General features: G+C 17.9%; 6 protein-coding genes across 6 annotated transcripts; 3 read left to right on the plus strand and 3 right to left on the minus strand.

The window, feature by feature from the left end:
- Positions 1-724: 724 nt before the first annotated feature.
- Nedd8 (ubiquitin-like protein nedd8 homologue, putative) lies at positions 725-1112 on the minus strand (the record flags this gene model as incomplete). The annotated part of the gene is made up of 2 exons (XM_028679159.1): positions 725-822; positions 974-1112. The coding sequence occupies 2 exons, from the start codon at positions 1110-1112 to the stop codon at positions 725-727; spliced, it is 237 nt and encodes a 78-aa protein (XP_028534900.1).
- A 3017-nt stretch (positions 1113-4129) lies between these two features.
- On the plus strand, positions 4130-12319 carry PRELSG_1411000 (conserved Plasmodium protein, unknown function; the record flags this gene model as incomplete). The annotated part of the gene is made up of 2 exons (XM_028679160.1): positions 4130-12069; positions 12262-12319. 2 exons carry the CDS (start codon positions 4130-4132, stop codon positions 12317-12319), a joined length of 7998 nt encoding a protein of 2665 aa, XP_028534901.1.
- A 547-nt stretch (positions 12320-12866) lies between these two features.
- Positions 12867-14708, plus strand: MTFMT (methionyl-tRNA formyltransferase, putative; the record flags this gene model as incomplete). Its single annotated transcript, XM_028679161.1, has 1 exon — positions 12867-14708. One exon carries the CDS (start codon positions 12867-12869, stop codon positions 14706-14708), a length of 1842 nt encoding a protein of 613 aa, XP_028534902.1.
- Positions 14709-15111: 403 nt separating this feature from the next.
- PRELSG_1411200 (peptidyl-prolyl cis-trans isomerase, putative) lies at positions 15112-16008 on the plus strand (the record flags this gene model as incomplete). The annotated part of the gene is made up of 3 exons (XM_028679162.1): positions 15112-15365; positions 15501-15774; positions 15886-16008. The coding sequence occupies 3 exons, from the start codon at positions 15112-15114 to the stop codon at positions 16006-16008; spliced, it is 651 nt and encodes a 216-aa protein (XP_028534903.1).
- Positions 16009-16368: 360 nt separating this feature from the next.
- PRELSG_1411300 (DEAD box helicase, putative) lies at positions 16369-18699 on the minus strand (the record flags this gene model as incomplete). Its single annotated transcript, XM_028679163.1, has 1 exon — positions 16369-18699. One exon carries the CDS (start codon positions 18697-18699, stop codon positions 16369-16371), a length of 2331 nt encoding a protein of 776 aa, XP_028534904.1.
- A 659-nt stretch (positions 18700-19358) lies between these two features.
- PRELSG_1411400 (conserved Plasmodium membrane protein, unknown function) lies at positions 19359-23897 on the minus strand (the record flags this gene model as incomplete). The annotated part of the gene is made up of 2 exons (XM_028679164.1): positions 19359-22624; positions 22811-23897. The coding sequence occupies 2 exons, from the start codon at positions 23895-23897 to the stop codon at positions 19359-19361; spliced, it is 4353 nt and encodes a 1450-aa protein (XP_028534905.1).
- Between the last annotated feature and the right edge of the window lie 415 nt (positions 23898-24312).

Below are 24312 nucleotides of genomic sequence, written 5' to 3' on the forward strand. Positions count from 1 at the left end.
ATTTTTATAATTTTTATATTTACATAAAATTAACGTATAATTACATATTTAAAAAAAGTTAGAACAATATATATATATATATAGTTTAATATGAAATACAAAAATCAAAAAAGATAATAACTTTCTTTTATTTTATATTGTACATATAAAAAAAAAAAAAAATTTGTAATATATATTATCATTGTCTATAATTTATTTTTGCATTTTTATTTATATGATTTTTATTTTTATTTTTATTTTATTTCATTTTAATTTAATGAATTTACAATATATATTTATTAGGTATAATTTTATTGTATTCATGAAAAATATATTAAATAAAAAATTAAGGAAAAGAAAATAAATATCAAAATTTAGCAAAAATATGTTATTTTATTTTAGAATTTCAATAAATATATGAATAAAAATTATGCGTTTCAATTCTTAATTTATATTAATACATAAAAATTATAAATGTATTTTATCAGATTATTTTCTTATACAAAATTTTTTTAAACTTAAAATAAATAAATATTACATTTAAGACATGTAACGGTTTTTGTGTTTGTTTAAATATTTTTTTTATAGAAAAAAAAAAATTTTTTGAGATTTTATATATTTTGAAGTTAAAAATTTTTAAATAAAAAAAATCTGATCATTTAATAATATAAATTTAAAAAAAAAATTGTAAGATAAATAAAAAAAAAAAGAAAACTTCTTAGGTTTGAGACAACTTTTTTTTCATTTAAATAATCCCTCCTCTTAGTTGTAAAATCATATGAATAGTTGAACCAGGCACTACACGGTAATCGCTCAACTTCATATCGTCATGCATTTGTTTTCCTTTTGAAAAAAAAAAAAAAAAGTCAAAACTAAATAGTTATATATAATAAAGGAAGGGGAATTATTATACATTTGGATAATTGAAAAGAAATATTTCATATAAGAAAAGCATTAATAAATTAAATATAAAATCATAAGAAAAAAAAAAAACCTGAATAAATTAATCTTATTTGCTTAGCATCTATTCCTTCTTTTTCTTCAATAGCCATTTTTATTTGATAAACAGAACTAGACGGTTCAAAGTTAAATGATTGTCTTTTTCCAGTTAATGTTTTAACTAATATTTGCATTATTTTTTTTATTTTTTACTTTTTTATTCTATTATTTGACATTAAAATATTTCATAATCAATATACAAACATATATATATGCATATAAATATTAATAATAATACAATATATTTTTTCTTTTTTCTATTATCTCTTAAAAAATATTGGTAATCTAAAAAAATATTTAAGAAAATTATATTTTTTGTCTCAAATACATCTAAAAGATGCTATAATTTTATCTTTTTTTTTTTTTTTAATGTAAAATAAACTTTATTTTATCAAAAAATATTATAAAACTTAAATTTTCCCACTATAACTTCTATATTTGCTAAACGTTAATTATGTGAAAATAAAACTTTACTTTTTTTTTATTTATAAGATATTTATTAAATCTTATTTATTTAAAATAGGTACATACTAATTAAAAATTAATTTTTTTAATTTTCTTTTTTTTATTGCTATAAAAAAGTTATTCTTCATTATATAAATATCTTCGAAAGATTTAAAAAAAAAAAAAAATTAATTTTAATAACTATATTTTTTTTTCACGAATTTTTTTTCTTTCTTTTTATAGTAAATAATTTGAACCAAATTTTGTTTTTCGCATTTTTTTTTTTTTTAACACAAAAGAATACTATTTTTATATTTAAGAAATAACAAAAATCAATTAAATAATAATAGATAAAATAGTAAAGTTTAAAACAAAATTACAAGTGGAAAATTTATAATTTCTTTTTTTTAAGTTAAAATATCTTATTAAATTTTTTTTTCATTAAAAATATAATATTTTTTTTTAAATATTTTAAAAATAAAATTAAGAAAAAAATACAACTATATAAGCTTTTGGCTTTTCTTATCATATCTATTAATGTATTTTAAAAATATACAAAATTCTCAATCATGTTTTGCTAAAAAAAGCAGAAAATTTAAAAAAATAATATATCTTTTTAAGGAAAAATACAAATTGAATAATATTTTTGTAACTTTAAAATTGTTTTAAAATTGATAAGTTTAAACAATTTCTCTCATTCTCGTTTAGATACACTTGTAAGATCAATTTAGTGCGTCTTTTTTATGTTATGCTTCATTTGTTGTTAATATACTTGCATACATATTAAAAAGCTCTTGAAAAAAAAAAAAATTTATTATTACATATTTAGCAAATATATTTTTACTTTGTAATAAATTTCTATATCATTAAAACGAAATTTCCTGAAAATTCTAAAAGTAATCTTTTTATAATATATATTTTTTTTTCTATGGAGAGAATATAAAAACATAATCAAAATATTTGTTTTATATTATAGAATAAATATATTTGCTTTAATTACTTTTAGTCGCACTTAAAAGCATGAGCTTTTTTTTTTTTTTGAATACAATAGCAATATAAAAATTAAGTGCATTAAAAAAAAAAAATAGGCTTACATGATTTTTTGTTCCTGTTGTATATATATTTTTTCCAAAACAGTATATTTTGAGCATTTTTAAAAAATGAAAACTTTTTTTTATAAAAGAAATTTTCGTTTTTATTTTTTCCTTTATTTGCAAGAATAATGAAAAAAATGAAAAAAAATCTCACTTGTAACTTTAAAAGTCTATAACCTTATTTTTTGTTTGTTTCTTAATTCATACATTGTGTATGCTTAACTTTCTCAAAATTCTAAAAATTTTCTTTAATTTTACTTTTTTTTAAAATAGAAATATTTGCACATCTATATAATTCAGTAAAAGTGAATATAACAGAAATTGTAACTATATCTTTTCTTTTTTCTTAATATATTTTAAAGGAATAAAAATTATATAAAATGCTATAAGTATTGAAATGATAGTTGAAATTACAAATAAAAAAATTAAAAAGACTGCTTAATGATTTTTTAAGTGATTTAAATTTTATTTATAAATAGAATTTATAAAGGTGTATTTTTTTTTTTTTTTATATAAGTATCTGTTGTTTGTCTTTCTTATGAATAAATAAATATAAATTGTCTATACATAATTTGGGTTATTAGGAATAAGATAGGATCTTTACAAAAAAAAAAAAATAAAATAAAATATATAAATATAATTTTGTAAAAAAAAAATGGTTATCAATCATAAAAGGTAATATAAAAACTAAGAAAAGTTATTGCATGCACTTTTAATAAAATTGTTTTCCTTTAATGTAGAATTTTTTATCCTATATTTTTTTTTTTTTCCTAAATTCTTTAGAGTTCCTTATAATTTAATTCATTCTTTAGAAAAATGTACATATATATATAATGCAATTTAAAAAAAACAAAACAAAACAGTTGTTGCAGGAATTATAATTTTAATAACAAATTCTATTAACAAAAAAAAAAAAAGAAAAATACTTTTTTTTCAAAAAATTATAGCATGTTATTTCATAAAACATTAAAAAAAAATTTAATGGAAATTCATTAATGTATGTATTTTTTTTTTTTTTAAAGTATAAATATATGTTTTATAAGACAATTATTAAGCATCTTTGTTTTTGTTTAAGTTTGTTTTATTATTTTTTTCATTTTTTCTTTTCAAGTCTATTAAAAGAATTATTCTGTAAACTGACCCAAATCCTATTTTGTATTTTTTTTTTTTTTTTTTATAAGCTAATATTTTTATATATATATATATGACACTTTTCTTACTTAATAGAAAGAAGTAGAAGTTAAAATTATAATTTATATAAAGAATTTTAGTAATATATATAGAATAAATGTAAAAATAAATATTTCTTTTATGCATTACTTACTAACTCATAATAAAGTTCTTTATTATATTTTAATATAATTATTTCTACTGTTTCGTTTATTAATAAATTAAAGAGATACAACTCATTTGCCAAGTATATATTTTTTCGTTTCTTACTTTTTTCTGTTCAATATTTTTTTTTTTTATTAAATTACATTATTTTATATTTCATAAATTCAAACATCAAAATTAAAAATATTAAATGTTATTATCCATATCTGTATATGCATATTTATGTTTATATATGTGCAATTTTATCCAATACATTTTCTCTCTAAACGCTCTCTAAAATGAATGGAGAAAAAAATGAAATAATTGTAGAGAGTAAAAATTTATTAGATGAGAAAATAAAAAAGAATAAATTAATTTTTAAACGTAAAAAAAGAAAAATAAATTACAAAATGGGATCACAAGAGAAAAAAAAAAAAAATTTTAAAAATAAGTTAAAGAGGATAAAAAATAAAAAAAAGAAAAAGTTAAAAAATCAAAATCTTGCTATGGAAAATCGTAATTTAATAAACTATCTTTATTTAAACTCAAATAAAAATATAAACAATAACGAAGAAGATTCAAAAAGTCCAAGTATAACTTATGATGAAAAAAATATATCAAAATCATTTGTTACACAAGAACAATTTAATCAACAAGAAATAGTTAATAATGAAAAGGTTACTAATAAAAACTCAATGATCAAAGTAAACGATAATTTGATACAAGAAAATTCTAATGAAAATAAAGAATGTAATGCTTCAATAGAAAACACATTATGTAATAAAAATAATAAAAACAATGTACATACAGAAATACAAAAAGTTACTGATTTAATCTGTAAAAATGACTCTGAAGCCTTAAATACAACTGAGAAAAATGGAAATTCTTTTCTTAAAATGAATGAAGAAGATATAAATAAAAGCATACAAGAAAAAAAGAAAAATTGCAAAAGTAATTTTAATTTATTAAAACTAGAAAAGGAAAAAGATCAAAAAACAAACATATCTGAAGAAAAAAATGGGGAAAATGATAAAAATTTATCACTAAAATATAATTATACAAATGGAAAGAAAACAAATATCAACAATAGAAATAATGATAATTTTAAAAAAGAAGAAATAGGTGAATGCTTCACTAATAAATCTTTTTTAAAGAAAAAAGAAAGCTTTTTTGATATCATGGAAGATTTAAGAAGTAAATCAGATAATAATGAAGAAAAAATAGAATCTTTTTTTAAAAGTGACCATAAGGATAATGATAATAGTAAGTCAAGTTTTGATGAAAATGAAAAAAAAAAATTAAAAGAAATAATGCAAAACGTACCTTTAGATAAAATAGTTAGTGTTCTAGAAAAAATATCAAAAGAAGAATGCATACATATCTTGAATAGCATAGATGAGGAAAAAATCACTTTAATTATAGAAAAATTATCTATTGATCGTTTTAAAGAGCTGGTAAATTTTATAAAGGAAGAAAAAAAAAGGCGTTTTATTATAGAATACTTAAACGAAGAGAAATTAGTTAATTTGTTTTCTCCTTTTAAAAATTACAAGGAAATAACAAAATATTTTAACTTTTTATCAATAGAAAAAATTGATAATATAATAAAGTTGCTGGATCTAGATAATTATAAAAATTTTATTTTATTATTAGATCAAGATAAAATAGTAGAAGTTATAAATCATGTTTCTATTAATAATTCTTTAGGAATTTTATTAAATTTACCCCAGAATAAATTATTATATATACTTGATCAAATAAAAGAAGAAATTGTTATAAAGCTAATAAACGCTATTCCATCCTGCAGGTTTTATTATATAATAGAATGCTTACCAATAGAAAAAATTAGCTCTTTATCTAATAAAATTTCTTATGAAAAATTATATATTCTTCATAATTCTCTATCTCTTAAAAATATGCATTTAATTACTAATAATTTATCCATAACTACAATCAATAGACTTATAAATGAATTACCTTTATATAAATCAATTAAAATTCTTAAAAGTTTGCCACCTAAAAAAATTGCTGATTCTATCAATCTAAATTGTTCGTTCAATTTTGTTGAAATATATAAATCCTTTAATTCAGATGAAATAATTGAGATAATGAAATATTTAAATGATAAAAATATGGAGATATTGTTAAACGAATGTGAACCAACAAAAATTATCCACTACATTAATTATGTATCAGTAAATAAATTTATATCAATTGTTGAAAGACTACCGATAAATTTTCTAATAAAAATTATGAATGAGATATCTATTAAAAAACTCACGGAAATTTTTATACTACTTCCTGAAAATAAAATTTTGTCTAGCTTAAATAATTTATCGTTAAAAAATACAACTTATGTTTTAGAAAAGTTACCAACAAAAAAATTAATAAGCATTTTAATGAAAGAAGACAAAAAAGATAAAATATGGAAAGAAAGACAGAAGATGTTAATCAACTTATTAAATGAAAATAATATAATTCTTATTTTAAATGAATTAAATGATAAAGAATATAATGTATTTTGTAAACATTTATCTACAAATAAAATAGAAAATATCATTAATATTTATAATGATTATAAAAAAGCTTCAATTTTAATTTTGAATTTGCCTATTAATAAAATAATAGAAAATCTTCAAAGACTAGATGATGAAAAGTCAAATAATATAATGAAATATTTACCAAATTATATCAATGATAAAATTAAATCATGTTTGTCTGAGAACGAAATTAGCAAAATACAACATATATTTATTGTATGTACCTTATTAAGGCTAAAAGAAATTTTGGATAACCCTAATATAATAAAAAATGAAAAAAATAATTTTTATAATTTTATAATAAAAAGAAAAATATATCAAATAATTAATAGTATAAATATGAAAAATTATCAAAAATTCTTAAACCATATTTCTTGCACAAAAATTATAGAAATGGAAAATGTCATTGATAATATAATGAGTAAAAATTTCTATAATGAAAATAATATAACAGATTATATTTTTATTTTTTTTAACTTAGATCACAACATATATTATAGGGCATCTGTAAATACTAAATTGTTTCTTCAAGAATATAATGAAAAGGATTATTTTTTTAAAATAGATACCTTTTGTAATAGTAGTTGCAACAGAAATAACAAGTACAATTACTTTAAAATCACAAAAGAAGATAGTTTTAATTATAATACTATAAGAGAAGTTAACACTTCATTAAAAAAATTTATATTATCTCATAAGGAAAAAAAGAAAATTACTACTAAAAAGGATTTAAGAAAATCTATAAATATAAAAATGAGAAATCATTTATATGTATTTTTAATTCATTTAATTTCTTTAATAAAGAAACATATTGAAAAAACTGTCTTATTAAATAGGAAAAACTACTTATGCAATAAGGGAAAAGAAAATATGGAGAAAAAGATACTGAATGAATCTAATAAAAACTTTTCAAAAAAAAATAAATTAGTAGAATATAATCAAAACATCAATAATAATTACAATAATGATATAGATGTTAATAATGATACTCCAAGCTTAAAAAGTGTGGTACACTATGAAAATGTGTATAATAAATTAATTTTTAATGAAGTAAAAAAGATAATGAAAAATATTTTTGGAATTGTCAAAAAAATAAGTAGTATGGAAAACTCATCATTCATTATAAAAAATATATCAATTAAAAATATTATTAGTGGTAATATAACTCATTACAAAAATGAACCAAATGAAAATGAAAATGAAAATTATAATAAGAAACATAAGGAAAATAAATTACTACCTTTATATGAAAATTGCGATAATAATCTTGAGGAAATAAAAAACAAAGATATTTGTAATTTTAAAGATAATCTTTTACATGAAAAACAGTGTATCGTTAGTAGTAAATCATTTGAATGTTTTGAAAAAAAAGAAATTTTAAAAAAAAAAAAAAAAAGTAAAAAAATAATAGTCAAAGAACTGAATAAAGTGAATACTTCAAATGATGAAGCAAAAGAATATAGAACAAGAGAACATAAAATAAGCGAAATAGAAGAAATACAAGATAAGAAAAAAGATACTAAAAGACAAAAAATAGAAAAAATATATGACGATGGAATAGATTTTTATATTTTAGACAATAATTTATTATTGCACAATAATAAAGAGCAATTAAAATATTTAAACAATGCATTAAAAAATGTTGCTTGTAGAGATATTGCTTTCTTAAAAAAATATAACTTAGAGGAATACATAAATAGTGAAAAAAATAAAACTAAAAAAGAAACAAGTTCTTGTAATCAAAAAATAATTACAACAAATGTTTACAATAAGAATAGAAATAAATCTAGTATGAGTGAAAATTTAGATAAAATGTCTTGTAAAAAAAAGAAATTATATGAAAAGTCTTCTCATAAAGTAGCTTCTAAATGTTATAACATTCCCCCTAATATAAGTAATTCAGATTATTTAATGGTTGAAGATGATGCTTATCTTAATAATAAAAAAAATTTAGAAAACAAAAAACAGAAATTTTCAACTAATAAAAATATAATAAATACATTCAATTCTATAAAGGAAAAAAGAAATATTTTTTGTTTAAAATTCTTATTTGTATTAAATGGTGTTCATTTAGAGCAATGTAGCAATATTACATTATGTTTAAATTTTTTTTTTTTAAAAAAAAAAATATTTTTTAATAAATATAAGCACCAAATATTAAGCAGCTCATTAAATATACATATTAATAAAAATGGATATGAAAAATTTATCAATATTTCTCCTAATCACAATGATGCTTTTTATTATATTAATTCCAATATTGTTTCATTAAGTATTGAAGATAATGATACAATTAAAAACTTTGATTCAGTGGCAACTAAAGATTTCTTTACTAGAACATTTTTAAAAAAAAAAAGTTCCTTAAATTATGAGAATATCAATATAATTAACAAAAATTCTACTGGTTTCAATTATTCTAGTCGAGTTAATTCAACTAACTTAAATGATAATAACACCAAATTAAATAAAGTAATTCATAATGATTTAAACTCTAATTTTATTTTATTATGGAATTCTAAAGAAATTGGTTATATTATACTAGATTCATACAATTCTTTATATGTAAATATAAAAGATTCTTCTAGCCTTTTTTTTATAAATATACATAGAATTAATTATAACTTAAGTAGAACTATACCTTTGAAAGAAGGTAGTTTATTTTTTTTTAAAGACAGTAAAGAAAAAATAAGCTTTAGAAAAATAAAAACCATGTTTTTACGTATGCTAGATAAAAAAAACTCTAATTTTATTACAAAAAATACATTAAAGGAAAATGAAAGAGGAGTAGAACATCAAAATAATCATATAGGAGATAAATCTATTTTAAATGAAAATAAAAATTATTTAAATAAATGTAAAATTGATGCAAGTATAGATAATCTAAAAAAAGAAAAACTAGAATTTGAAAACAATTTAAAATGTGAAGAAAAAAATACATGTGAAAATGAAACGTATTTTGGTGACGAAAATACATATTTTAATGATAACAATGGTGAATTAAATGAAATTCAAAATTATCCATATGAAGAGAATAACATAAAAAAAGAAATGAACCAAGAAAATGTAATGAATAAAAAAAAAGACTACCATAATATTATTAAAAATGTAGAAAAATTTGAAAACATTAATAAAAAAATTTTTGAAGAATATAATAATAAAGAAGTAAATCATATTGAATATGATATTAGTGATAACAAATTATGCTTAAAAAATAAAAAATGTTTGGTTGTTAGTAATTTTAACAGTATACTTAAAGAAGAGAATAAAATGTTATTAGAAAAAGAAAAATTAATTAATAATCAAATAATAAAAGATAATAATTCAAATATGAAATCTCTTAGTTCATTAAATGAAAGTAAGAAAGAAAAAATAGAAGATACAAAAAATAATTACCTTAATAAAAATACTGAAGAAGAATTAAGTAAAGTTACAAATTTAAGCATTCGTCATAATAATTTTTCTGATAATCTTAGCTACACTGATGATGAATTTAATATAATACTATATTTAGAAAAACGAAAAAAAAAAAGCGACGAAAAGACGTTAAAAAAAAAAAAAAATAGAAAAAATTTTACTTCATATAATTTTAATGATAGCAAAATTTTAAAGTTAAAATTGTTATCTCTTATTGAAAATTCTTTATGTGATTATAGTGTTATAGTAAATGATATTATAAATGAAAAAAATAGTATAGAAAAAAAAAAGGGATATGATTATTATTCAACAAAAAACTTAGGAACTTACAATTTTTTAAGAGGCAATTTATCTTTTAATAATTCTTGTGAGAATTATGAAAAATCTTCTAATTTATTTTTGATTAAAAATAAATATGAAGAAAAATTAGCGATAAAGGATACAGAGAAAAATTCTAATAAGCAAATTTTAATAAATCAAATAAACGACAATGCTTCTTTGAATAATGATAAGAAAATTCAAGTTATTGATGAAAAAAAAAATAACCGAAGACAAAATAAAAATAAAATTCAATTAATTTGTAATAATAATAATAATAATAAAAATAATAATAATGATGGATTAACAAAAAATTTTAATAAAAGAGAGAAAATATTTCCCTTTAGGGATGATTTAATAGATTTAGAAGACCTTCCTATGTGTGAAAATTCCATTAGTGTAGAAAGTTTAAAAAGCAGTGATAATTTTAATGAGGCAAAAGAAAAAATATCAGAATTAAAAAATGAAACATTGTATGATTCTGTAAATGATTCAGAGTATAAATCAATAAACAATACTACCAATTATTTCACAGATAAATCAGTTAAAAGTTCATTAAATAAGTCAGCTATAAATATAAAAAACAAAACATTAAACACAGCAAATATTATACAAGACACCCAAGAGAAAATGAAAAACATAAATAAATCAGAAAAAATGTTAAATGTGTCAAATAATCACATAAATAAATCATTAAATGATTATAGAATTGAATCCTTTACAAAATTATTTTGTGAATCAGATAAATCTATTTATGACTCTATTAATGATTCTATAAGTAGCAATATTATGAACAAAAAAAAAAAAAGTAATATAATAAAAAAGAAAATAAGTAATTTATTTAAAGACAAAAATTCGAACAATTCAGATATAAAATCGCATAAAATGGAAGATTTAAATTTTAATAATAAATATAAAGAAAATGAAACAAATCCATTATTCTTTAAGGATACTAAAAAAAAATATATATCGAATGAGCAGAAGATAGATGTTTTTTCATTCATGAAATCTAACGAAGATTTAGATGAAAATAAAATGTTCAACTTAAATGAGAAATTTATGAAACATAATAACGAGGAAATAAATTTTATTAAAAAAAAAGAAAATTGCTTAAGTAATTTTCCAAACTCTACTACAAAAAATTTATTAAATAATGAAGATGCTGTAAAAGAAAGTATTGGATTTTTAAATTTGCATTGTTTATTTGAAAGTAAACCAGAAAATTTTTATTTAATTAGTGAAGGATGTGCTAAAGCTAGTAATTATGTTAGTGATAAAATGCTTGTTCATACTAAATTGTATAAAGAAATTTTTCATATAAAAAGTGATGACATGCTTCCAGAAAAATCATCTCTTGAAATTTCTAAATATTCTAATAAAAGTGAAATTCTCTGTCTACATAAAAAAAAAAAAATTTTATGTAACATTTGTGGAGATTTCCTGAAAAGAAATTTATTAAATGATCTTTTCTTTTTTAAAATATCTATAATTGATAAAAAAGTATTTTTTTTAAAGCATTTAACTATTAATATATCTTATGAAAGTCCATTGATTAAAGTACATTTTACTGAAAAAGATTATATTAGATATTCCTTAGAAAAAAATTCTAACGAATATAAATTAAAAATTATAGCTATAAGCAGAAAAAAATTGCACAAAAAATTCTCTTTATCAAAATCTAAATTTTTGAGAAAATGCTTAGAAATTGAATTAACAAACAATTTAGAAAAAATAAAAAAATTAAATCAAAGTTATATACCTAATGATTTTGAACAATCTACAATAGAAACAAATTTTAAAAATAATAAGGAACATATAATAACAAAGGAAAATTTATCTTATGAACAAATGGAAAATGATTCAAAATTCTTTTCAAATTTAAATCAAGAGAATGGGTTTGGTTGTTATATATGTAATTCTTATGTGGCTGTTCTTAATTTTAGCATTCTTGATGACAAAAATAAAAAGTAAGTATTCACTGCATATCTATTTTACTTTATTACATTATATTTTTTATTTTTCTATTTATAAAAATAAATTTATATATAAAATATTATATCAAATATTTGGATTCTTATTTTTTAATTACTTATACTTCTATCTTTTTTTTATTATTTTTATATCTTTTATTTATTCACTTATTTTCCCTTTTATTACAGAAAATATGACGTGGAGAAATTTATTGTCCCTTCAATTTTATTGTGTACAAATGGCTAATATTTTTAAGATAAAATTCTAGAAATATAAAAGTAAATAGAAAAAAATATTTTATTAAAATATAATATAGTATAGCAATACCTTTATTGTATTATAGGTCTCTTGTATAAACTGATATTATTGTAATTATTTTTTGTTGTATCCATTTTTTTTTTTTTATTGTCTGTTTTATTGAATTTTCTTGTATTTCTTTTTTTTTTTTTTTTTTTTACCTTTTTTATTTTATCTCAAATAGTAAAAATTAAGTTTTATATTTTTATTTTTATATTTTTTTTTTTTCTACTTGTTAAAATACCAAAAGGTATATTATGTATAAATTGCCAATCCTTTTTTATATATTTCTGTATTTATGACACTTTATAAAAGAATTTAAAAAACATTTCAATAATACATCAATAATATTTTTAAAAAAATAAATCAAAACAATATAAAGAGGTTATGTAATTTTACAATAATTTTAAATAGAAAACATGAATATATAAAAAGTAGAGAGTAAAATCAAGGGACATTTTGTGATATTTTCAAATATAAAAAAAAGAAAAATATTATGAATATAATCAGTTCATATTTTTTACAAATATTTATTATAATATTTTTAAGAAGTTATGCTTACAAATTAGATTACATTAGAAAATTATATTTTAATAAAGAAAAATATTATTTTAAAAAATTTAATTTACTTATTAATCGAATTGATGTTAAAATATTATGTGATGATAAATTAAAACAGTACAAGTTAAATGTTACCAAATTAAAGCTCAATGATTCATATATCTATTCTTTAAAAAATGAATCAGAAAAAAAAGTAAATAATTTTGGAGAAATAAAGGAATGGAATAATGTCTTTGATAAAAATCAAAATTATGATAATTATATTTTGAGAAAAAAGATTAATAATATTATAAATATATTTAGTAAATTAAATAATACTAACAAATATTTATTCTTTAAGGATGAAAACACCATAAATCTATACAATAAAAAAAAAAAAAATAATTTGAAAAAATATATATTAAATTTAACATGTATCTGGAATAACGTTATAAAATTATATTTAGAAAATATATATTTAGAAATAGTTAATATAATTGGAAAAACGTTAGGAAATAAAATATTTTATGTAGACATAAAAAAGGAATTAGATAAGAGGAAATATGCTATTATTGATATGCTATATGATATTTATAGAAAAAAGTACATTAATAACAAAAATATAAATTTATTATTTATTGGAAGCAACGAATTTAGCAATTTATGTTTTAAAATAATTTTATTAATAATCAAAAAATTAAGAAGTGATATAAAATTGGAAAATGTTATAACAAAAAGCCCTCAAAAAAAGGGAAGATATATGATTTTGCAAAGATCAGATATAGAAGAAGAAGCAAGAAAAAATAAAATAAGTGTTTTTTATTATGATAAAGTAAAAAATGATATATATATTTTAAAAAATAAGATATTTGATCTTTGTATTTCTGTATCATTTGGTGAAATTTTTAATAATTATTTTTTTAGAACAATTAATTCTAATGTTTTTTCTTTACATCCAAGTTTACTACCGTTATATAAAGGAGCATCACCAATTCAGAGAAGTATATTAAATAATGAAAGTTTATTTGGCTATACAATATTTTTAACAAATTTAAATATTGATGCCGGTACTATTTTAATAAAAAAAGCTTTTTGTTTTGATAAAAATTTTAATTTTAATGACATCATCACCATTTTATTTACAATAGGAATTATACACTTAATAAAAAACATATTTTTCTTATCAAATTATAAATTAAATCTAAATGAAACACCAAATAATACATATAGTTATTTTACTACTCAAAATAATAGAAACGAATTTTGTGATTTTAATGATATTCTTAATATACCAGATAAAAAAAAGAATTCTTTCTCCTCTACTAATTTTAAATTAAGCAATTTAAATACCACTTTTGAAAACACTGCCAACAAAAGCTCGTTTAAAGACAATAATTACGCCCCCAAAATAAAAAATGATGAAAAGTATATTTGTTTCTTTTGTTCAACATCTTTATATATTCATAATAAAGTAAGAAGCTTCATAAATTGGCCCAAAGCAGAGTGTTCTCTTTTTATATTTCAAAATAATAGATTTAAAGTAATAGATGTAAAATTAATTAAAACATCTTATGAATTAAATAGTGATTATAATTTTAGTTATTATTCTACTTTATATAATCATAAGTGTTTTGATAAAATTCCACGCACATTTGTAATATGTGATAAAGAATCCTTAAATATTCAATGCAAAAATAATACCTTATTAAAAATTCATAAATTACAAAGGAGAAATAAAAAAATTGTTAATGCTTTGGATTTTATTAATAGTATACATAAAAATGATCTATTATATTAATTTTAAAAGATAATATGCTTTTTTTTTTTCCTTTTCTATATTTTTTTTTACATTATTTTTTATACTTTATTTTTTAATTAATCTTATTTTTGTTTTTATTTATTTTAAATTATTTGATATATATATTATTTTTTTTTGTTGAGTTCCCTAACAATTATTTAGGTACATATATATATATATATATATTTTTTCTTTTAAATTATTTGATATTTTTTTTTGTTTTTTTTTTTTTTTTCATACCAAATATTTTTTTATTGTTTATATTTGTATTCAATAATTTTGTGTATAATTTTAAAAGAAATTCTTTTTCATTTATGACAATTTACAAATATCATTCTTTTTAAGAAAAAAAATTGAAAAATATTTCATATAAGAATAAACAACATGACATAATTAAATGAAAATGGTAAATTTTAATGGATATATATTTTTTAATCTGTATAAATTAAAAAAAATTTCATTACTGAGGTACTATTTTAGAAACAAAAAGATACTTTTTAATAATTTTCAAAAGTTTTTTTTTATTTCTGTGAATTCATATCTTATAAAACAACTACTATTTTCGAAAGGCATCAACATTTTTTATTTAGAAGAAAAAAGAAATGCATATTTAGAAAAAAAATATAGACCTGATACCCCTTATTTAAAAACAGAAAGGTAAAAAGAAAAAAAATATAAAGAAAAAATATAAATATAGAATTTCAAAGAAAATAAATATAAAAATATCTACACATAATTTTTTAAAAGATACATAAATATATATATATATATTTGAAATTTCACTTTATGAAGTGGAATATTATATAAAGATATAATCGATGGAGAGGATATTGCTGTTGAAAAGGGAGACATCGTTTATATTCATTACCAAGGAAAAACAACAAATGATTTTCGAATAATTGAAACAACTTTTAAAAGCATATTCCCAGTTAAGATAACTGCTGGATGCTATGATAAAAAACATATAAGAGCTATTTATGAAATTGTGATTGGAATGAAAAAAAACACAAGAAGACAATGTATTATTCCACCAAACTTAGCATATCCTTATCATTTTCCTAATCAAGTACTTTAAAAAAAAAAAAAAAAAATTGTATGTGTGAATGTATCTTTTAATTTTTTTGTTGGATCGTCTATTTTAATTTTAATATTAATTTTTTTTTTTTTTAATTTTTAGCCACTCATTTATGAAATAGATGTAGTGAAAATAGTAAAAAAAAATATACAAAAAAAAACATTTCTTCAAAAAATGAAAGCGAAAATTGAAAACTTCAAAATTACTATATCTTCATACTTTTAATTTTATTAGAATATTTATATTTTCCCTTTTTTTATTTTTTTTCCAACTCGTCAATTTTTTAAATTCTTCTTATTCCTTTTTTGAAAATTGCACAAATTCATACTTATTTATTTTTTTTTTTTTCTTTCTTTTTTTTCTTTTTTGTTATTGAATAAAAAGTTCAATGATATGTTGTAATGAATATACTTTTGAAGAATAAAATATTTTTAATTTTTATGGATTATAAGAATATTTTATATAATTTAAAAAAGAATGATTAAATTTTTTCAGTTTTTTTTTTTTAAACTTTAAAAATATTTTATATAATTAGAAGAAAATATAAGATAATATTTTTATTTTCTTTATTTTTTTATTGTAATTTCATACATCGTCTTTTAATTCATCTAATATACAAGAAGCAAAATAATTTAAATCTATTTTTTCTTTCATTTTCTTTTCACCACCTTTTTCTATTTTTACAGGATTATTATTTAAGAATAAATTATTAAAGTTTACATCTATATTGGTTAGCCATTTTTTAATAATATTTATATTTTTTTCATTTTCCATCAAGATTGAATATCCAACTCTATTTCTTCTTCCTACTCTTCCACATAAATGAATGTATTCATTTACATTTTTTGGTTTATTACATAAAATAACGATATCTAAATTATTTATGTGAAAACCTCGAATAGCGTCAAATGAACTTATAATAACAGGAAACTTATTTATAAATTTTTTTTCTTTTGTAGATATTTCTTTTAAATTTCTTATTTCTTCATAATTATTGCACAATTTTTTTAAGTGTTTATTATTTTCCTGTAAAGATATTTGTAATTTCTCATGTAATAATATACAAAATATATTTTTTTCTTGTAAAAATTTTTTTATATTCATTAATGAGTAACCATTTTTAATTAGAATTAAAATTTTTTGTTGGCAAAAATGTTCTATTATTTTATAAGATTCCTTTATTTTATTTTCAAATAATTCATCGTTTATCACATGATAAAAATGATAAATATTATTAGGAATTCTTATTTTTATTACATATTTTTGCATTATGTTTTCATTATTTAAGTGCTTATTAAAATCCAAATTTTTAGAATAAGATTCTTCTATTTCACTAGTCACATTTTTTTCAAAAGTATTTCCTTCTTTTCTAAATTTTTCGTCATTTTCATTTAATTTTTTTTTTGTGTTTTCATCAAAATTAAAAGAATTTATTTTAATTAAATTATTTTCTTGGCTATTTATTGTTTGTAATGAACTGTTTTTTTCTCTTAATAAGTAAATTTTTTTTTTTGAATTACTTCTATTCAAACTTAATAACTTATATATTTTTCTATGCAGTTCCCTATTTAAAGTACTAGAACACCCAATAAAAATTAAATTTTTTTTATTCATATACATTATTGTCTCTAATATTAAATAAGCATTTTTCTTTTTTATATTATTTTTTGTTTTTATAAGATTGTTTTTTTTTAATGACGGAAAGAGCTTATCTATTTCATCAAAAAATATGTATTTAATACTTTGTAAAAACTCTTTTAAACTCTCTTTTTCCAAATTTAAAATGTAATTTTTAAAGCTAATAGGAGTTCCTATAAGAAAAAGAGCATTCTTTAACTTATTAATTTCTTTTAACATATCATTTTCTGTAAGTTCCTCATTTACCTTTATATTATTATTTCCATTTAATCTAATGTTTTCATTTAATTTCCATTTGTTTTTCTCTTTTTCTTCATTTGTATTAGTTGTATTTTTTTTCATTTCTTTTAAAGAACTAGAAATTTCATTATGCTTAATATTTTCAACTTTTAAATTATCGTTCTCTTTTTGTTTTTTTCCCTTTTTTTTATTATTCTCTTTTCTTTGTTTGTTTTTATCAACTTGTTTATCAATAAATAATTTAATTATTTCTTTATTTTTATTATTTATTAGAGATAATATATTTTGAGAAATTTGAACACATAACTCTTTTGAAGGGCATAAGATGAGAATTTTTTCATTTTTTAACTTAATATTAGATTTTTCTTCAATTAATAATTCTTTATTTTCTCTAATATCAAAAATTTCTGAGCACTTTTCACTAAATGGTATATACATAAGTTTATTTCTATACAGATATTTTTCGTACTTATTCCTATCAAATATATTATCTTTAAAATGCTCCTTATTCATATATTTCTCTCTTTCTATATCTTCATCAAAAATAAATTCACATTTATAATAAAATTTTAAAATAAAATAAAATATGCATATAGTTGTTTTTCCACTAGATGTTTTAGCATGTAATAGCATATTATTATTTCTTTCTATTAAGTATATAAAATTTTTTTGAAGATCACTTAAATATTTTATTTCTTTTACATTTTTATTAAAATAATCTTTTATATAATTTATTTTATTTTCATCATTTGTACCATTTTCAATAAAAACAATGTTCTTATTTTCATTTCTATACTTTTTTTCTAAGAGAGATATATTATTAGTATTTCTATCATTTTTCAATAAATTTTTTTCTTTTTTAATATTAATTTTTCTAATAAAAAAAAAATTGTCCTTTTTACTACTTTCCCATTTTTTCGCATATAAAATACTTAAATAAAATAAAAAAACTATATAAAGATAATACTTTTTAGTAATATTAAGATTAAATATAAAAAGTTTTGACAAAAAAAAAAATTCAATTAAATAATTTTCCATAAAAATATATTTATATAAATATATACATATTAATTTTTTTAACTTTTCAATGAAAATTAAAAATATTATATGTTATTTAATTCATTAATTACAATATTACAACAAAAAATAAAAAACTTGCTAAAGTATAAAAAAAATTTATAAAAATGGCATATAAAATTATATATTTTATGTATGAACTAAGATTAAATAATATTTTTTTATTTTTATATTTTTTTTTTTTTTTTTGAAAAGAAAATGTTTGTATTTTGTATTAAACTAATTGAAAATAAGGATTGAATAGCTTTAAATAATTTCAAAAAATTATAGCACAAACATATATTAGCATACATTCCGAATATAGAAAATAAGAATAAAATTTTTAAAATAATAAAAAAATAAAAACAAAACAGACAATAAATTATATAAAATTAAAAAAATTTTTTTTTTTTATTATTTATAAGCAAAAGTTCTATGAAAGTTTTATTGTTTTTTAAAGGGTTACAGTAACTTAAATTGCTACATTTATTTTTCTATTTTCTTTAAATTTTTATTATATTTATTAAAAATAAAAAACGAAGGTAAATTAAATTAAATCATCTTTTTTTAGGAATATTGTTTTAAATAAAATTTTAATATTATTTTTATAATTGGAATTATCATATTTTTATTTTTTTTATTCATGAATCTGATTTAATTTGTTTTAAGAATTGTTTTAAAGATAATATTCTATTTTTATTTTCAATAATAATCTCTTCATTTGTACTTATTTGATTATTTAGTTTTTCTAAATGTGCCACAGATGAACTTAGTGATTTACTTCTGAATTTCCACTGTAATTCAATTTTGCGTAAATCCAACTGAAATGTATAGAATTTTTCACTTAATTTTTCACTTGTATTTTTCAGTACTATAGACAAATCTGTTTTATTTTTTAATTGACATTTTAAATCTTCAAAAAACTGTAGCATATTATAAGTTTCCATTTTTGCAAATTGTTTTATTTCTTCATTTAAATTATTCCACTGTTCATTACTTAATTGTGTTAATGTAAAGGAGGAATTATCCCTTTTTTTGTCGTGTATTTTTTTTTTTTTTCTATTTTTACTTTTTTTCTTTGTCAAAATAATATAAGTTGCAAATATTGGTGCAAAAAATGCATATATAAAAATAAAACGTATTAAAATTAAATAAGGTAAGATAATTAATAAGAAGTAAAAAATATTGAATTTTAAATAAATTTCAATATTAACAAAACCTAATAAAATTAAAATAGAATAAATAAAATATTGCCGTGGTGTTAAGTCATTAAAATCATCAATTCCATAAAAATAAAAATTAAATATTGTAAAATTCACGTAGAAAAACAGTAATAAAGCACTACTTTTCATTAATTGTTTTTTATTAGAATGTAATGCTTCATATAATATTTCCTTTTTAAAGTAATTAGAAAGGAAAATAAACTTATTTATAATGGTTAAAAAAATAAACAAGTAAAAGACATTTATGAAATAAGAATTATAAGAAAATAAACTTAAATGAACATTAAAATAATTATCTATATCATTTTTATTATTTATAATCCAACTGATATCTACTAATAAAACTAGCCAAAACACTACAATTAAAACATGTAAAGGAAAAATGATAAAATCTAAAATATTACTTTCGAGAATATATGTTAGGTAAATTTTTAATTTAAAATGTGAGTCAATTTCAATGATTTTTCGGTTTTTGTTATTCATAATAATATCATTATTATCATAAAAATTGTAATCATTCCAGTTATCCAAATTACTTATTTTTTCTAAATGTTCATTTTCCTTATTATTATTTAAGTTATCTATTTTGTTAATTTGAGCAAGTATATTTTTATTACATTCATTTGCAACTAAAATACACACCTTATAAAAGCTCATAAAATCTTTAAAAAAAAATAAGTAGATAATTAAAAATAAACTTAAAAGTAATGTGAAAAATAGAATATTAATCCCAACACCTTTAAAATAAGAATAATTAAAAGATTTAAAAAATAGATGACCAAAAAATATATTTTTTGATATATATCCACTAGAGGTAAAAAAGAAATGTATGTTAATTAAAACGCTATAATCATTTTCCTTATCAAATAAAATAAAAGAAATTTCAATTTTTTTAATTGAATCGTCAATCATTTGTGTGATATCATTTATAGTATTTATTAATTTGCCTTTTTCATTTTCTATATTTATTTTGCATTTTTTTCGTTTATTATCACAAATAAATTTCCCATTTGTAATTTTAATTTGTTCTCTAGAAGATATGCTTATATTTATTCCTTTCCTATACTTAAAATAAAATATATCCTTCCACATATATGTATCATGGAATTTTGTATCATTTTCTTGTATATTATAACCATTTTGTAAAAAAGAAATAAAACATGTTTTTAGCCACTGTATAACGTCACTTTTATCTTCTATTTTATTGAAATTAAATTCTTTTTTTTTAATATTTATATTAATATTTTTCTCTATGTGATAGAATTGCATACTAGTAAATAAATCATTACCTGGTAAATAGCTTATATTTTCTATCTGATATTTTAATAGTTTTTCACTTTCACCAATTTTTTTATAATCATTAATAATGAATAACAAGATAAATATCAACAAAAAAGAATACAAATATATATAAAAAATTAATTTCCCACTAAATTTCTTGCCATTATAATTTTTTAAAATATGCTTTTTCTCTTTATAAGAAAAAGGTAAAAAACTTTTATTCATGTTTAAAAAATAATCTAAAATTTTTTCTATATTGAAAATTTTTTTTTCTATATTTTTTTCATAATACATAACCTGATCGTTTTTTGAGTTTTTTCTATCATCTATTAAATCCTTTAAGTTTACTCCTTCGTTTATGTCATCAACATTTATTTCACAAATATCAGAACTTTCTGATGATTCTAGACTACTTTTCTCTAAGTTTTCGTCACTATTCGTATCTGAGTTTTCATATATATTTTCTAAATTTTTATTATTCTGATCACTTAAATGTTCATCTTTATCTATTAAGTGACGTTTTCTTTTGCTATCTTCATCGGAGCTTCCTACTATATATGTGCTACTTTTTTCATTAACTTTATTTGTTGTATTATTTTCTCTTTCTATATGGTCTTTTTTTTTTTTTTTTTTTATTTCATTTTTAATGTCTTCTTTCTCATCTAAATTATAATCATAATTCATATCGTGTAAAAATTTATCAAAAAATACTCCTTTTTTTTCTTTTTTACATTTTTTTTTTTTCCCCTCTCTTAATAACTTACTATATAGATACATAAATGATTTATATATTTTTTTATTTCTTTTAATGAAAGATTTAATAGCTAAAAAAAATATGAAAGAAAAACTTATAGTGACAATAAAAAAAAGAATAGGAATTGTATAAAAGTAAGATAAAATGTTTTCTTCACTTACAATGGAAGAAATATTGAAGCCTTGAAAATTTGCAAAAATAATACATACATTAAAAATAAAAACATATAGCATACTAGAACTAACATTTTCTGATATATCAAAAAGTTTATGACAGAATACAGAAAAAATAGCTAAACATCCAAATATAATTATTAAAATAATAAAAAAAGGATACAAAAAATCTTTTCTTATATTTTTCTCAACGTCACTATATTTTTTCACTAGAAGACCAAAATGTTTTACGAAAACAATACAAGATAAAGCAAAAGTTATTGCTGTTACACTAATAAAAATATTTTTTATTATTTCTATATATGATATAGTTAAATGCATATCATGTAAGAAATATGCAATTCTATCTTCTGTAATTTGAGAATACAATTTATTTATTATATACTTCCCATTTTTGTATTCTAAATTTAAATTAGGTAATCTAGAATGAGACAGAAGATATACGGCTAATGCTATGAAATTAATAATAATAGCAACTATAAAAAAATTATATCAAAATAAAAAAGAAAAAAATTTATATTACATATTAATATTTTTAAATTAAACAATTTTAAAATATACAAATTTATTACTTTTATATATAGTGATAAAAATATATATATATATATATATATATATATATATATATATATATGCATACATAATTTTTTTTAATTAATTACCTATGAGAAAAAAATTGGTACAATATGATTTAACGTACAATTTGAAACCAACTAATATCATTTTTCTAATATTTATTGTAATATATATTAAAAATAGCATAAAAAATATAGGTAAGGAAATAAGAAAATAAATATTCAATTTATTATATATAGCAGATGAAGTTACTATTTCTTTATATGTTTTTGTGTTAGGCAAAAAAGAAAATTTTAAAGCATTATAAGAAATTATATTTAATAAAGGATTAAATAATAAAAAATCTACAGTAACAGAAGCTATATTATAATTAGTTAATATAACAGCTGGTATAAAGTAAGGATAATTCTCTGTGTAAAAGCTTCCTTGAGTAAGTTTTTCTTGAATTTTATTGTAATCTTTCTCACATATTATTTGATATAATCCTCCTATTTTTTTATATGATAAATCTTTAGAAAAATTATATTTCCATCTTTTATCAAAATAAATAGAACTAAAATTTTGTACATTTTCTATGTCAGTCAAAAATGAATTATCAGAATATATTTCATATAATTTTTTATATTTGTAAATATTATTTGATATATCTTCTTTTTTTTTATATAATCTCATTGTTATTCTCCAGCAATTACCAAATAAAATGTTATTATTTAAAAAATTTTCTTTAGAAGCTTTTTCAGCAAATACATTTTTTATCCATGAGGCTAATTCAAATTTATTACTTATATTTTTAAAGACCGTATAATCTTTTTTTTTTGGTTCGTAAGAAAAATCATCATTTATTTTTCTTATGTTATCACTTAAGGATTTATAAAAGGATTCAGAATATGTTTTTGATTCATTCAAGTTATTATATATATAATTTTGAAATTTTCTAATTTTTATTACATTTGTAGAAGAACAAAGAACAAAAAACAAAACAATAATTAAGATTATGTCAAGATTTATTTTTATTAATCTTTTTCCATCTCGTATTTTTTCTCTTAATAAAAATATTTCAGATAATTCATTTTTTTTTTTTTCTTTTTCTGTATATTTAAATAGAGCATCAGAATACACATTTAGAAATGTTAAATTATCTTCATTATATGTCTTTTTTTTATTCATAGTCATTTTTAAACATTTACTTACTATATTTTTGTTGTTGTTGTTGTTTCCATTATATATATAATAATTATTCTATATTATGTTAATGTTCATTGCAAAAGATACTTTTTTAAACTATTAAAAATTATTATTTCATATTCATAATAGGTATTTGTAAATTTTTCATCTACATTCATTCAGCAGATATTAATATATGGCATCACAAATTTTAGGATTAAAAAGAATAATACCTATATTTTAATTTTTTTGTTTTTAATATTTATCTTTTAATTTTGATAAATAATTATAATAATTTGTTTTCATTAATTAATTGTATTAATATTTTTTTTAATTATTTATTTTTTTTTATGATTTATATATAAAGTAAAATTTTATCGTATGCTCAAATATAAGTATTCTTTAAAAACTCCAATTATTATTA

This window comes from Plasmodium relictum (genome assembly GCF_900005765.1).
Source record: "Plasmodium relictum strain SGS1 genome assembly, chromosome: 14".
NCBI classification, from domain to species: Eukaryota; Apicomplexa; class Aconoidasida; order Haemosporida; family Plasmodiidae; genus Plasmodium; species Plasmodium relictum.